The sequence below is a fragment of the Pongo abelii genome, chromosome 6 (genome assembly GCF_028885655.2).
Source record: "Pongo abelii isolate AG06213 chromosome 6, NHGRI_mPonAbe1-v2.0_pri, whole genome shotgun sequence".
Taxonomy (NCBI): domain Eukaryota; kingdom Metazoa; phylum Chordata; class Mammalia; order Primates; family Hominidae; genus Pongo; species Pongo abelii.
Genome location: NC_071991.2, coordinates 103,306,671 through 103,323,182, shown reverse-complemented (window position 1 = coordinate 103,323,182; position 16,512 = coordinate 103,306,671). Strand labels below are relative to the sequence as shown.

The 16,512-nt window shown below is 40.4% G+C and overlaps 1 protein-coding gene across 4 annotated transcripts in view; it reads right to left on the bottom strand.

Annotated features, from left to right (window-relative positions):
- Positions 1-2,034: 2,034 nt before the first annotated feature.
- LOC100454686 (uncharacterized) overlaps positions 2,035-16,512 on the bottom strand; it is an 84,712-nt gene continuing 70,234 nt past the window's right edge. For 3 of the 4 annotated variants that reach the window (XR_008527569.2, XR_008527568.2, XR_008527572.2), the window contains 2 exons: positions 14,539-14,675; positions 2,035-4,039 (listed from right to left, as the gene is read on the bottom strand). Coding sequence is in view for 1 of the 4 variants with exons in the window: in XM_054560618.2 (XP_054416593.1) it covers positions 14,609-14,675 (67 nt within the window). In the remaining 3 variants the exon portion in view is untranslated. Of the gene's footprint in view, positions 4,040-6,901; positions 14,676-16,512 lie in introns of those variants that run through there. The other variant, XM_054560618.2, reaches the window with a different exon arrangement.

Below are 16,512 nucleotides of genomic sequence, written 5' to 3'. Positions count from 1 at the left end.
ATAAAGTTGTGTACTAGGATACAGGGTCACCGGGGAATGTATGGATATGTGTGGAGCATGCAAAAGTGGGCAGGGATTACTTTAATGGGATGGTCAAGGAAGGCCTCTCTGAGGAGGTAGGGGGAATTGGTCAGAGATCTGAAAGATGGGATGGAGTCAGCCAATGAAAAGGCCTGGGGAAGAACCTTCCAGGAAGAGGGAGAACAGAAGCAAATGTCTTGAGGTGGGCATACATGAGCACCTCTGAAGGAAGAAACAGGAGCCACTGTGCCTAGAGCAAAAGGAGCAGCAGGGAGTTCTGAGACGGTGTTGGAATGGCAGCCTAGCAGTATCAAGGTCTCCCTAGTTGGTGTGAGAGCAGGTGTAACAAAGGACACTTTACACCTGGAGGCATGGTCCCCTTTCTTATGATGGTGGCAGTGCTGGCTTAGAAGTAGAATTCAGAATGGTTTTGTGGACTTTCAGAAGTTTTCAATCTTCTTGGCCACAATATGCTATAAGAATATATTTTGTTCCACTACCCAGCACACACACATGCACATACGTGCGGCTGCTGCCCGGATCACTGCTATTGCTACCCTGGAAACCAGGAGTGCTTCTGTAGCCACCTCCACCCATGACAGTGATTATCTGCTGTGCCTGCTCCCTAGTGCTGTTCCCAGAAAGGTGCATCTGACTGGCTGAGCGTCAGTCATCTTCTATCTTATCACTCCCTTTGAACATATGTGCGTGTGTGTGCTGGGTACTCTCACGTGTGTGTGTGTGCTGGGTACTCTCATATGTAAGATGGTTTATTTCATGTGTCAACTTGGCTAGGCTACAGTACCAATATTTGGTCAAATATCAGTCTGGATGTTGCTGTAAAGGCATTTTTTAGATGAGATTAACACTTAAATCAGTAGACTTTGAGTAAAGCAGATTACCCTCCATAATGTGAGTGGGCCTCATCCAATTAGTTGAAGGCTTTAAGAAAAAACAGACTGAGGTCCCCCAAGTAAGAGAGAAGTCTGCCTCCAGACTGTCATCAAACAGAAGCTGCAACACCAAGTCTTCCCTGAGTCTTCAGTCTGCCAACCTAAATATACACATAGGTTCTATTTCCATGGAGAACTCCAACAAATACAATATGTGTATATCATATATCTACATATTTATCTGTATCTATACCTAACATCTATATGTACAACAAAAGCTTCACAAAACACAATACTTACTCTTATGGCATACAACATAATGGGGCATTCCCTATTCTCTTCTATTACAGAAAATAAATACTAATAACTTATTTCAGGCCTGTGAGGCCTTCTCCTCCCTTTCCCCTGAGTTTCCAGTGCCTTCATGCTGTTTCAATTCTGGGAGTGATAATGAGTCATAAAGTGGGAACATAACTTAGAACTTTCTTATTTCATCCCTTATTTTACAAACAAAGAAACTGAGGAATAAGACAAAATGATTTGTCTTTTGTTCCTTTCATCCCAAAATGTTGCCATTTGATAACAGCCATGAGAAGACTGTAGCATTAAAATTACATCCTCCTCCCCTTAAGTATTTGCTTTTAAAAAAAGATGACTTTCAGAGAAAAACTGCTTGAGAAAAAAAAAATGCCTGCCTGAGGGTGGATTTCAGGCCCAGTTGCATCTGAGTGAGGGCCAAGCAGGGGAAGAGCTGGGGCAGCATCTTCTCAGTTCTCTCAGGTTGCACTAAACTGCCTGCCTGAGTATAAAAATCACTTTTCTTGGTAATTCACGGGCTGGTGACTCATTGCCAGTTTTTGGTTCCTTCTGGATGCTTGTGCCCGGAGCCAAGGCAGCTGTCTTTTGTTTTCTTGTATTGTTCATCATTAGAAGCTGGAGGCATGTTCTGAAAGGATGAATCCTTTAGCCAGGAAAGGAAAGGCTCTGTCCAAAAGGCAGACAAGAGGCTGACAGGTGGATGGTACCACAGATCCCGCATCACTTCTCCACAAAGCCCTAACACTTGCCGAAAACAAGATTTTGGTTGGGTGAGTCCACCCAGCCCTTTATTTCCTGCCTGCTGATGCTGTCCACCGAGACCCCTGGAAACTCTGTGAGGAGGTGTTGCAATGGGCACAGATCGGTGAACAAGATGGTAGGTCGTGGGCAGCGTTGTACAGACTGATGTTCTGCCAAGAAACCTGATCTACAAGACTTTTTCACTCTTGAAACCAACTTGGCACCTCAGTGAAATATGGAAAGTAAACAGCTTTCATTTAAAAAAATTATTTTCTGTTTTGGTTCTCTAGTTTAATTTGATTCATCTTTTGTAAATAGTAGAAATATTAAGGGAGGCTTTCTTTGAAGTCTCCAGAACTAGTTATTTCTGTGCATGTCTGTCTTACTTTCCATACCAGACTGTAAATTCTAAAAGCTACCATGTCTTAAACACTTAGTATCCCCCATCAGACCTATCACACTGTCAGGCACCTAATGGAGACTTAGTAAGTATCTGTGGATGAATGAACATAGATAGGACTAATTATGTCAACTGGCCCACAAAGAAGCAGCAACCTCAGGCAAGGAGAAGGTATTCAGAAAAACTGTAAGGCAGCATTCCCCAATTCTGAGGAAGATGGTTTTATGAAACACTCTTCCCCAAAAGAACTTCATGGTCAAATCCATTTAGGAAACAATGCAATCGATTGTCCCATAAAGTGTAATTAAATACATATTGATATAATAAAGGCACTGAAAAGAGCTGCTGTAAAGACACCTCTATTTCTCAAAGCTCCTTGAACATGGGCCCCTGCTGCTCTTGAACTCTAACCTTGTGTAGAACTCTACGGATAAACTCATGTTTTGCAGAACATACTGCAGGAAAGTGCTGCTTTCAAGTGCAGCAAAAAAGGAGTCTGGGAGTCATCACTCTGGTACCCAAAACAACAAAAAAGCTGAACAAACTAAAACTCAACAAGTTTTCTTAGATCCAACAGAGAACTGAGGTCACAGGGCAAACCGATGCTCCCAAAATTAGGGAGAGGCAGACAGGTGAATACAGAAAGTCACAGTTTACCAAAGAAACCTCTGTGGGAGCCAGCTACCAATACTAAACCATATTGACGTATTGCTGAAGGCTCAGTGTGGACAAGTTTGGGAGGTGAAAACTCCAGTAGGAGCCAATCTTAAGGGGGTGCCCCACAACTCTGCGAGTGCTACCTCCAGGAACGCCACTGGATTATCAGTGAAGATCTGAGCAAAACTCCCTGTACATCAGGAGAAAGTCACCATTTTGAAATATGCCAGAGCATTCTGTTCTTCTAATGGGGTCTCCCTCAAGGGAAGCTACTTTCCAGAACCTAACCACCTGGGGTTCTGGTAGAGCCTAACTGACCTAGGAGAATGGAAATATCCAACTCCAGCCCCCTGTAGCTATTGTGTCTAACCTAACAGGAAAAACAGAAGCACCTGGGAAGGCCACAGCCCTGACTCACAGTGTCACTAGCAGACTGAGACCTAGTCACGGGACTACAGGCTGCTTCCCCTCCACATCATTAGGGCTCCTGTACAAAGACAGGGAAATACAATGGAAACTTGTGGAAGGGCCCAACATGAATGGTTGTGACTGAAGAGGGCTGGTGGAAAGAAAGCACCAGTAATGCTGAGAGAGATGCTATTTCCTCCACCTACCATAATTTCCTCTGCCCTCTACTTCCTGTGTTTGCTCCCCTCATCCACCATGCCTCCCACCTACCCCAATCCTATCCATTCTCCAAGTTTCTCCTCTTGCATGAGGTGTCCTGAGGACCCTGGCACACATACAAGTTAACACTTATATCCCCAGATTCAAACATTAGCTGTTTTTTTTTTTTCTGATGGTTTTATATTACCTCTTTAGAGTATCAGTTTCTTGAGAACAGGAATGTATGAATTACTTGGTGACTTCACCTCCTTCTGGTGTGTAGCATCACTTGTTGGAGCAAAAGAGCCCCAGAAGCCAGCAGAGCTCAGGCAAGTGTTGCATGGGAGAGGCAAAGATAAATCAAATCTAGATCCTGCCCTCCAGGAGTTTACCTGTTGATAGACTGAACAGGAAGAGAATGGTTGCTGGTTAGCCCATGAGTTGGCTCTTTTTGCACAAAAGGAAAGACTGTGTAAATACAGGAACTATCCCTGAAGAGGGCAGTAGACTCTCTGTGGAGCTTCTCTCGACTAGATCCTTCAGCTCAAAGCCTGGGTGGGCTGGGCACTGCTCTCAACAACATGCGTTTAAGACCTGCTCACAAATTGCAGATAATTTCACGCCTGACCTGCTGTGATTTATTGCACTGAAGCAAGAGGGGAAAAAAAAAACCCAAAAATGTATAAAACATGAAACTTTGACCCTTAAAGGTAGTGTGATTTAATCTCCAAAATACCTACCATTTGGCAAGGGGTTGGGTTAAGTTTCTAAGGAAGGGTTGGGTCTAATCTGAATTACCTAAACCAGAAGATGCTTTCAGTTTACACTTATTTCTTTCCTTTAGGGAAAAACGTCATGGTGTAATGAAAAGAGTTAAAGAATTGGTGCTTTGAGGTAGCAGGCCTGTCCCCAGTCCACCTCTCCCTTCCTAGCCAAAGTTACCTTTCTGAACCCAGGTTTCCTCATCTCTGCAATGGACAATAATGACTAGCTTGCAGATTTGTTGTGAAAGTTAGAGATAATGTGTTCAAAATGCCAAGGATAATGTTGGATATGAGTAGTACCCGTTCTCATTATTTATATAGAAATCCACCTGTTCAGTAACACTCCTTCCACTAAAACTGCAAAAGCAAACTCTTGTAAAATGGAGTTATTTGCCTTCTTGATTTGTCTTAAATTCTGTCTCTTTCAATGCAATGTCAAAAATAACATCCTGATTAATTTTCCTAACATAAAAACACTCATCATTTTAGATCATATATCAGAAGTGATCCGTCCAGACCAAGAGCCAGTTTCATTTGAATAAGAAGACTCAGGAAAGTAGAGAGATGATGTATATTTGTCACCCAGGCTGATGCAATCATGGCTTATCGCAGCCTTAACCTCCCCAGGCTCAGGTGATCTTCCCACTTCAGCCTCCCAAGTAGCTAGAACTACAGGTGCATGCCACCACAGCTAATTTTTTTTTTTTTTTTTTTTTGGAGGTAGGGTTTCACCATGTTGCCCAGGCTGGTTTTGAACTCCTGGGCTCAAGTGATCCACCTGCCTTGGCCTCCCAAATTGTTGGGATTACGGGCATGAGCCACTGTACCTGGAGAGAGATCATATATTTTATAGAACTGATAAGCTCTTTTCACCCAGACCTCATGTGTAATATGAGTGCCCTGTGATTATCCTAGCAGTTCAGAATGAAAAATGAATGAAATATTTCTGTGGAAAGGTTTGGGTAAATTTTTAGTTTGTTTTTGCCTTAGTCTGGCATAGAAGGATATTTCTTTTCCAGCTGGAAAACTTATCTGTATCTTTCTTGGCCCTTGGTTCTTCCTTCCTTCAGGAAATTTAGACCTGCCCTGTTATGCAAGTTGTTTATTGTGGATGAAAGCTCTACATGCAGCTTCTCTTAGTTCCGGGCATTGGGAAAGTCCTTAGGGAGAAGCTCCAACCCTTATGACCTGATAGAGAGCTGAAGACAGTTCAGAAAATTCCAGATTAGTGAGTTCTGCAGTTCCACAGGATCCAGATAGGTCTAGACCCAGAACTTCCCCAAGTACACTCTGATGGAGTTGGAACTAGGGGTCTCTAAGCATTTCCTCTCCTTTGTATCCGACATATTCCAGGGCCTCTAAGCCACGGTAAAGTTGGCCTCCCATTTCCTTGACCTGAACATTGCCCTATGCCCTAAGCTTGGGTCACACCCAGCTGTCCAAATATCTCAGTGTTTTTTTCTGGGGGTGGAGGGGCTGGCAAGGAGTCAAGCCCTGGGTGAGATGGCAAAGCTTTTATTATGTAAGAAACCTGTTTGACTTGCTCATGCTACGGTGGAGGTTTCATAATGTTGTGTCATTTCCCTAGTAGATGTGGCTTGTGATTTGGCGGTTTCTGAAAGTGAAATTGGAATATGCAGAAGACATGGTCTCAGGTCTGCAGAAATCATGCTTTTGATATCTGATTGACTTGCCCTGGAACACTGTCTTCAACTTAGGACTGCGCTGTCTCACCAGATGTGAGAGGCTGTAAATAATTGAACTCAGGCTGGTTTACATTTCTTTTTTTTTTAGAATTTAAAATTTTAATTATTACCAAACAAAAATATCCACTCAAAATACAATTCAACAATGCAACAGTCATCTTACAGCAGAGACATGCAGAGAAAAGCAAAACTGTAAGCGACTATGAATAAAGGGTAAATGTAGTCTCAAATTCTCAAAGAGCTGTGTTTATTTCACTGACGAAAAGATTATTCGTATTGAATTCTGATGTGCTTTAAGGATTAAGATGCTCATTTTATAGTTAGCACACGTGTATATTGTCACCTGTTCCCCTTACAGAAATGTTCTTCCAAATGGTTAATGTTTCCCTTTGGCACCAGTTTTGCCGGTTCACATAAAGTATTTCATTTTCAAAACTCAGCATAAAATATAGACTGAGTCTGAAAAGATAATAAATAAACAAAGCAGAATACACAAGTTCCACATTTCAAAAGCCTCGATAACAAAAAAGATCAAATCCCTATTAGTCTCTGTAAAGTCACTTATAAAGCTACTGCTGATCCTGTTAAACATGATATAACTGACCTTCTTTATTAATTTTTTATTATACTTTAAGTTCTGGGGTATATGTGCAGAATGTACAGTTTTGTTACATAGGTATACATGTGCCATGGTGGTTTGCTGCACTCAACAACCCATCACCTACATTAGGTATTTCTCCTAATGCTATCCTTCCTCTATCCCCTCACCCCCTGACAGGCCCCTGGTGTGTGATGGTCCCCTCCCTGTGTCCACGTGTTCTCATTATTCAACTCCCACTTATGAGTGAGAACGTGCGATGTTTGGTTTTCTGTTCGTGTGTTAGTTTGCTGAGAATGATGGTTTCCAGCTTCATCCATGTCCCTGCAAAGGACATGAACTCATCCTCCCTTATGGCTGCATAGTATTCCATGGTGTATATGTGCCACATTTTCTTTATCCAGTCTATCACTGATGGACATTTGGGTTGGTTCCAAGTCTTTGCTATTGTGAATAGTGCCGCAATAAACATACATGTTCATGTGTTTTTATAGTAGAATGATTTATAACCCTTTGGGAAATGGGATTGCTGGGTCAAACGGTATTTCTAGTTCTCGATCCTTGAGGAAACACCACACTGTCTTCCACAATGGTTGAACTAATTTATGCTCCCACCAACAGAGTAAAGCATTCCTAATTCTCCACATCCTCTCCAGCATCTGTTGTTTCCTGACTTTTTAATGATTGCCATTGTAACTGGAGTGAGATGGTATCTCATTGTGGTTTTGATTTGCATTTCTCTAATGACCAGTGATGATGAGCTTTTTTTCATGTTTGTTGGCTGCATAAATGTCTTCTTTTGAGAGGTGTCTGTTCATATCCTTTGCTCACTTTTTGATGGGGTTGTTTGTTTTTTTCTTGTAAATTTGTTTAAGTTCTTTATAGATTCTGGATATTAGCTCTTTGTCAGATGGATAGATTGCAAAAAATTTCTCCCATTCTGTAGGTTGCCTCTTCACTCTGATGATAGTTTCTTTTGCTGTGCAGAAGCTCTTTAATTTAATTAAATCCCATTTTGGCTTTTGTTGCCATTGCTATTGGTGTTTTAGACATGAAGTCTTTGCCCATGCCAATGTCCTGAATGGTATTGCCTAGGTTTTGTTCTAGGGTTTTTATGGTTTTAGGTCTTAGGTTTAAGTCTTTAATCCATCTTGAGTTAATTTTCGTATAATGTGTAAGGAAGGGGTCCAGTTTCAGTTTTCTGCATATGGCTAGCCAGTTTTCCCAACACCATTTATTAAATAGGGAATCCTTTCCCTATTGCTTGTATGTGTCAGGTTTGTCAAAGATCAGATGGTTGTAGATGTGTGGTATTATTTCTGAGGGCTCTGTTCTGTTCCATTGGTCTATATCTCTGTTTTGGTACCAGTATCATGCTGTTTTGGTTACTGTAGCCTTGCAGTATAGTTTGAAGTCAGGTAGTGTGATGCCTCCAGCTTTGTTATTTTGGCGTAGGATTGTCTTGGCAATGCAGGCTCTTTTTTGGTTCCATATGAACTTTAAAGTAGTTTTTTCCAATTCTGTGAAGAAAGTCATTGGTAGCTTGATGGGGATGGCATTGAATCTGTAAATTACCTTTTCACGATATTGATTCTTCCTATCCATGAGCATGGAATGTTCTTCCATTTGTTTGCATCCTCTTTTATTTAGTTGAGCAGTGGTTTGTAGTTCTCCTTGAAGAGGTCCTTCACATCCCTTGTAAGTTGTTTTCCTAGGTATCTTATTCTCTCAGTAGCAATTGTGAATGGGAGTTCACTCATGATTTGGCTCTCTGTTTGTCTGTTATTGGTGTATAGGAATGCTTGCGATTTTTGCACATTGATTTTGTATCCTGAAACTTTGCTGAAGTTGCTTATCACCTTAAGGAGATTTTGGGCTAGACGATGGGGTTTTCTAAATATAAAATCAAGTCATCTGCAAACAGAGACAATTTGACTTCCTCTTTTCCAAATTGAATAACCTTTATTTCTTTCACTTGCCTAATTGCACTGGCCAGAACTTACAATACTATGTTGAATAGCAGTGGTGAGAGAGGGCATCCTTGCTTTGTGCCGGTTTTCAAAGGGAATGCTTCCAGTTTTTGCCCAGTCAGTATAATATTGGCTGTGGGTTTGTCCTAAATAACTCTTATTATTTTGAGATACATTCCATCGATACCCATTATTGAGAGTTTTTAGCATGAAGGGCTGTTGAATTTTGTCTAATGCCTTTTCTGCATCTATTGAGATAATCACGTGGTTTTTGTCATTGGTTCAGTTTATGTGATGGATTACATTTATTGATTTGTGTATGTTGAACCAGCCTTGCATCCAAAGATGAAGCTGACTTGATCATGGTGGATAAGCTTTTTGATGTGCTGCTGGATTGAGTTTGCCAGTATTTTATTGAGGATTTTCGCATTGATATTCATCAGGGATATTGGCCAGAAATTTTCTTTTTTTGTTGTGTCTCTGCCAGGTTTTGGTGTCAGGATGATGCTGGCCTCATAAAATGAGTTAGGGAGGATTCCCTCTTTTTCTATTGTTTGGAATAGTTTCAGAAGGAATGGTACCAGTTCCTCTTGTACCTCTGGTAGAATTCGGCTGTGAATCCATCTGGTCCTGGGCTTTTTTGGTGGGTAGGCTATTAATTACTGCCTCAATTTCAGGACTTGTTATTGGTCTATTCAGAGATTCAACTTCTTCCTAGTTTAGAATTAGGAGGGTGTATGTGTCCAGGAATTTATCCATTTCTTCTAGATTTTGTAGTTCATTTGTGTAGAGGTGTTTATAGTATTCTCTGATGGTAGTTGGTATTTCGGTGTGATCAGTAGTGATATTTCCTTTAACAATTTTGATTGCCTCTATTTGATTCTTCTCTCTTTTCTTCTTTATTAGTCTGGCTAGTGGTCTATTTTGTTGATCTTTCCTAAAAACCAGCTCCTGGATTCATTGATTTTTTGAAGGGTTTTTCGCATCTCTATCTCCTTCAGTTCTGCTCTGATTTTAGTTATTTCTTGTCTTCTGCTAGCTTTTGAATTTGTTTTCTCTTGCTTCTCTAGTTCTTTTAACTGTGATGTTAGGGTGTCAATTTTAGACCTTTCCTGCTTCTCCTGTGGGCATTTAGTGCTATAAATTTCCCTCTACACACTGCTTTAAATGTGTCTCAGAGATTCTGGTATATTTTTTCTTTGTTCTCATTGATTTTAAAGAACATCATTATTTCTGCCTTCATTTTGTCATTTACCCAGTAGTCACTCAGGAACAGGTGGTTCACTTTCCATGTAGTTGTGCAGTTTTCAGTGATTTTCTTGATCCTGAGTTCTATTTCTCTGTGGTCTGTTTGTTATGATTTCCATTCTTTTGCATTTGCTGAGGAGTGTTTTTTAATTCCAATTATGTGGTCAATTTTAGAATAAGTGTGATGAGATGCTGAGAAGAATGTATATTCTGTTGATTTGGGGTACAGAGTTCTGCAGATGTCTATTAGGTCCGCTTGGTCCAGAGCTGAGTTCAAGTCCTGAATATCCTTGTTAATTTTCTGTCTCATTGATCTATCTAATATAGACAGTGGGGTGTTAAAGTCACCTACTATTATTGTGCGGGAATCGAAGTCTCTAATGGAGGTCCCTAAGAACTTGCTTTGTTAATCTGGGTGCTCCCGTATTGGGTGCATATATATTTAGGATAGTTAGCTCTTGTTGTTGCATTGATCCCTTTACCATTATGTAATGCCCTTCTTTGTCTCTTTTTATCTTGTTGGTTTAAAGTCTGTTTTAACAGAGATTAGGATTCCAACTCCAGCTTTTTTTTTTTTTTGCTTTCCATTTTCTTGGTAAATATTTCTCCATCCCTTTATTTTGAGCTTATGTGTGTCTTTGCACATGAGATGGGTCTCCTGAATACAGCACACTGATGGGTCTTGACTCTTAATCCAATTTGCCAGTCTGTGTCTTTTAATTGGGGCATTTAGCCCATTTAACTTTAAAGTTAATGTTGTTATTGTGAACTTGTTCCTGTCCTTATAATACTAGCTAGTTATTTTGCCCATTAGTTGATGCTGTTTCTTCATAGTGTTGACGTTCTTTACAATCTGGTATGTTTTTGCAGTGGCTGGTACCAGTTGTTCCTTTCCATATTTAGTGCTTCCTTCAGGAGCTCTTGTAAGGCAGACCTGGTGGTGATAAAATCTCTCAGCATTTGCTTGTCTCAAAAGGATTTTATTTCTCCTTCACTTATGAAGCTTAGTTTGGCTGGATATGAAATTCTGGGTTGAAAATTCTTTAAGCAAGTTGAATATTGGCCTCCACTCTCTTCTGGCTTGTAGGGTTTCTGCAGAGAGATCCAATGTTAGTCTGATGGGCTTCCCTTGGTGGGTAACCCAACCTTTCTCTCTGGCTGCCATTAACGTTTTTTCCTTCATTTCAACCTTCGTGAATCTGACATTATGTGTCTTAGGGTTAATCTTCTTGAGGAGTAACTTTGAGGTGTTCTCTGTATTTCCTGAATTTGAATGTTGGCCTGTATTGCTAGGTTGGGGAAGTTCTCCTGTATAATATCCTGAAGAATGTTTTCCAACTTGGTTCCATTCTCCCTGTCACTTTCAGGTATGCCAGTCAAACGCAGATTTGGTCTTTTCACATAGTCCCATATTTCTTGGAGGGTTTGTTCATTCCTTTTTATTCTTTTTTCTCTAATCTTGTCTTCTGACTTTATTTCATTAAGTTGATCTTCAGTCTCTGATATCCTTTCTTCCACTTGATCAATTCAGCTATTGATACTTGTATATTCTTCACGAAATTCTCATGGCTGATTTACATTTCTAAATGCTAAAGACCACTCCAGTGTTTTAGATCCACCTTTTTTATAGAAGCCTGCCAAACTCACTGTACTAATTGGAATGGTAATAGCTAACAATTTTAACAGTTTTTGAGAACTTAATAGTATCAGGCATCTTTCTAAGTGCTTTACATATATATGCTCATTCAACATGATGACCACCTTTTGTGATAGATATTATTACTACTCCCATTTTACAAATGGGGGAAACTGAAACATGGAGTGGTTAAGTCACACATCCAAAGTCATACAGCTGGAAAGCGGTCAGCTAGGAGCTGAACCCAAGAAGACTGTATCTGGAGTCTCTTACACCATACTGCTGGTCCTGGAGTTGGAAGACCTAGGCTCCTGCCTTACTCCTCCCACTGACTTGCAGAACAAGCTAAGAGAGATGTTACCAGGCTTCACCCACTGAATGGTATTTTTGTGAGGATCAACAGCAGAGCCAATCACCTAGTCACTCTAGCCAGAAATCTGAGAGTGGTCCAAGATTCTACCCCCATCTCTCTCATATGCACACCTCACATCCAATACAACATCAAGTTTCACCCTTCTGGGTCCAAAAGAGACTTCCACTCAGTTCCCACCTAGTCTCACATCGTTAGAATTCATCAACCAAGCTGCTTTCTAAGATCATGTTACTTCCGGTCTTAACTCTAAAGGACATTTCTCAGGAGGCTGAGGCAGGAGGACTGCTTGAGCCAGGTAGTTTGAGATCAGCCTGGGCAACATAGCAAAACTCCATCTAAAAATTATTTTAATTTATTACATTTTTAAAATATAGAGGATATTTGTGATTTTTTGGCTGTATCTGAGCACTCTTCTATTTTGAGTGTGTGAAGTTTCCATTGTGTGAATCCGGGTGAGGGTCCATTCATTTGTTTTCTTGGCCCCCTGGAAGCTAGAGCACTTGGTCTGAATTTAACCACTCAGCTGCCCTTCTCTGAGATTTTGAGTATGAATAATATGAAGAGGCAAGAAAGGTTTAGGATTTGTACCGGTGGTGTCAATGGTAGCCAGGAACCAAGAGGGGTGGTGGTTGTTGGTTGTACCTATGTGAGCATTATAAACAGATTCCACTTCTCTAAGTTGCCCAGCCTTCATTCCTATCCATTTTCTAAACCTAGTTCTCTAGTCTTCTCAGGAGCTCTAGGAGCTGCCAAATATCTAAGACTGGTTATCTATCTTAGTTACTGAAGACAACTGCAAATTCCATCACTAATCAGAGATGGGCAACTGACATCCTATGGCATATAGGACAGGAGCCACTAGTTGAATTATTACCTGTGGACACAAGGCATAAAAGGTCCATTGAAGATACGGCTTTGGGGAAACTGAATTGCTGCCACCATAAAATGGTTTGAAGGATATGAGAAATTGGAGGATAATAGAATTCTTTCTTTAAGGACTGAACAGCTAAAAGAAAGGGAATGATTAACTTAAATGACTAAACTGTGGGCTCATGACTTGGACTGAAACTAGGGACTTTCTATAACTGTCCAAAAGGAAATTCTTATCTCTTATAACCACAGCACAGAGGGAGCTGAAAACTAAAAGCACAACTTAATCCTGTGGATTGCCAAATCACCCTACCAGTTGAATTCACAGGTTTGCCATATCTTTTGGGTGAAATTTTTAGGGCACCAAGTCTCATTTCTGTACTTGCAACCCTTAGCCAGGAGCCTGGCCCTCACTCAATAAATCTGTGTGAAATGAACAATAAAACATCAAATTAAAAGTAAAATAACTTATGTTAACATTGTTCTTTCTTCTAAATTAGCAAAGCAGCAATAAGGCAATGACTGTTATGATCACACACTATGCAATTTTACCTTCAGTGGCATTAAAAATTAGTGACTCTTCTAATCCTATCACAGGCATCTCCAAGACAGATGAAAATTAGGAAGCATGCATTTCACTGTAGCTTGAAAACAGCTCCATTTTGCTGCAATTATTTCCTCTTTGGAAATTGTCTTTGGGGATTGTTTCCTCTTTGAGACTTGTAAGTGTTTAGTAAAGTATCTCAATTATTTGGCATAGCCATGGCTTTTAAGAAATGAACAACGGGGGCTGCAACATTTCAATAGGCAATGCTGTCTTCTTTTGGCTACACACAGAGGGATTGCCCAAGAATCCCCAGACAGAGTGGTAGTCTAGGGATGAGCCCTTCAGAGTGTATGCCCTCCATGACCTAGGTGGGCAGGGCTGCAGAGGGAAAGTCAACCAAGGGCCAAACCCTCTTTTTTCATTGATAGTAGAATAAGCCCAATATCTTCACTGGATCCTCAGTTCCTGGCTGCTGACATGTGATGTACAGTTTATGTGGTAGCTTTTCAGACTTCAAGTATCTGGACAGGTGTGACACAGACACCTGTTCTTGCTCTGTGAATACTGAGTAAGGATCTCAGACTTCCTGCCCCTACCAAGTTGCTGTTGTGTATCCAAACCCCTCACTCTGTCAAAGTCACTGCTCTTTCCTAATCCAAAAGCCTCAGCATCTCATTTCGGAATGAACTTATTAGCTGCCTTCTAAGTGCCAGGTCTGAATGCAAGTCCCAGTTTTCCCATTTCCTATCTGTGTGACTGCGGGCAAGCTACTTCACTTTTCTGTTCCGCTGGTTCTTCATCTATAAAATAAGCATAATACCTCCTGCCAGAGGTATGAAGAGAGTTAAGTATTACAGAAAGTATATATCACACTATGTGGCCATGGTCAGACTTCATTATTATTTTTGCAACCAGTCCATCAGGTTGCATGCCTCCTGTGACCACCTTTGACGCGGTGGTTGGACTAACTTCCATGTTTGTTCTCCTACCTCTACACTTTCAGACCTTCTATATTAAAAAGGGTCTGTGTAATTCTAAAGTCTTTCAACAGAATGCAGGCTATTAGGCTGGCACAAAACAGAAATATCCTGTACTTCAGCACTTGGCTCAGGATCTTTTCAGAAAACTGCAACTGATATTCCCGAAAGATAGGAAAGGAGTCAGGTCTCTTCTCACAGGCTGACTCTCACCTGAACTGACTGAGCGCTGCTTCTCTTTGGTGCTTATTCCACTGGTTCTGCTCAAAGGTCGCTTTTGCTTTCATCGTCTCTCCTTCAGGACACAGTGAATCACGTAAACAATCATGGTTTCTTCTTTGCTGTGGCTGCTAAGAAAAACAGGGTCCTCTCCGGAAAATAGTCAGAACACAGGGATTCTCTGCCTCATGTTTAAGGATCTTACCCTTAATATCTCTGTAACTGAACCAGCAATTTCACTTCTAATATTTATTCTACATAAATACCCACAAAACTATAAAAATATATATGTGTAAGAATGTTTCATTGGAGCACAGTTAATAATAGAAAAAAATAAGAAAACTACCCACATGCACACCAACAGGGATAGTTTAAGTAAATTATGGACCATTTATACAATGGATTAGTAACCAGCCATTAAAATAAAGCATTCGATCTACATAAACTACCATGGAAAGGCTAGGATACATTCCAAGCCAGTAACAGTGATTTCTCAAGGGAGCCGACTTAAACAGGGAAAAGGGAGCTTTTCACAGATTACTTGATATAGTTCTATGACATTTGAATTCTTACAAGTATTACTGTTGCAATAATTTCAAAAAAATCTTAAGACATCACAACCTTTCACCTTTTACTTGGTGTAGTTTTATTATTATGTTTGAACTCTTAGAATAAATGTGTATTGCTTTTGGAATAATTTTCAGAGATAATCTTCAGCCCTCCCAATTGTATTTCAACAAAATTTCCTGTTCCCCACTTCCACCGGGTCTACCTCCAGATCAGAGGTGAGCTGTGAAAATCCTTCTTGTAGCAGTAGGATTTATCCTGTGACACTCATGTGGAACAATAAAAAGACAAGTTTTGGATGAATGGCTGAAGGTCAACAAATCTTCATCTTATCAACTTAGAGGGCAATCACTCATTTATTCACTTGAAAAATAATTTCTGGAGGCCCAACTCAAGGTGCTGTTCTAGGAACCAGAAATACATATACAAGACTGGCAATGCCATGCTTCAGTGGAGCATTCTTTCCAGTGAAAATCACTCTAATTAAAGAAAATTATTTCTTTTGCTCTGCATTTCTTAAGTAGTACACCAGGCATGTTTTGAACCTGATCTTCTTAGATCAGCCTTCTGGAGGTGATCAGATATTGGAGATGCCCTTGGCCATAATATCTTGTCAGTAACTTTCAATGACAGAGGTAATGAAAGTATTTTGTAATATCCCCGATACAGGAACATGAAAATCATCCCAATTTAAAGTGTTCTAAAATAAGGTCACTGATCTTTTTAAAGAATTTTAACAATATTTCTGTGGAGAGTCCATGTTGTTATATTTATATATTCATTCATTCATCCATTCAACAAATATTTAATGAATGTTTGCTGTGTTCAAGGCACTAGGCTTGCTTTGGTGAAAGAAATAAAGACAAAGACAAGCTCCCTGATCATGAAGAATTTATCCCATGTAAGAGCAATAAGCTGAGACATATAAATGTTACCTAGATGTGTTCAAGTTCTTCTTCAGGTCCGACTTACACTTTTCTTTAACACTCAGTTAATGACAGCCTGAATCCCTATCCTCTTGACCACATGAAGTCCTGGTAGTTAGCAATTTCCCCTCCCAAATCTAATTTTCTCTGGGAAACTTAGAGGAGAGATCACATGTTCCTCAATTCCACTCCCACTGTGGTTGTAGCCTCCGCCCACAATATGGTGTTCGGTTCTCTCCAGCCACTGTTGCGACCTTGTGGCCTGATCTAGAACTTCCAGTACAATGCTGAATAGCAGTGGTGACAGTAGATATCCTTGCCTTGTCCCTGATTTTAGGGAGAAGATACCCAGTCTTTCACCATTAAGTATTATGCTAGCTGTGATTTTTCCTATGCCCTTTATCAGGTTGGAAAGCCCCTTATAATGCTTTTCTGAGAGTTTATCAGGAATAGATTTTTAATTTAATTTTGTCAA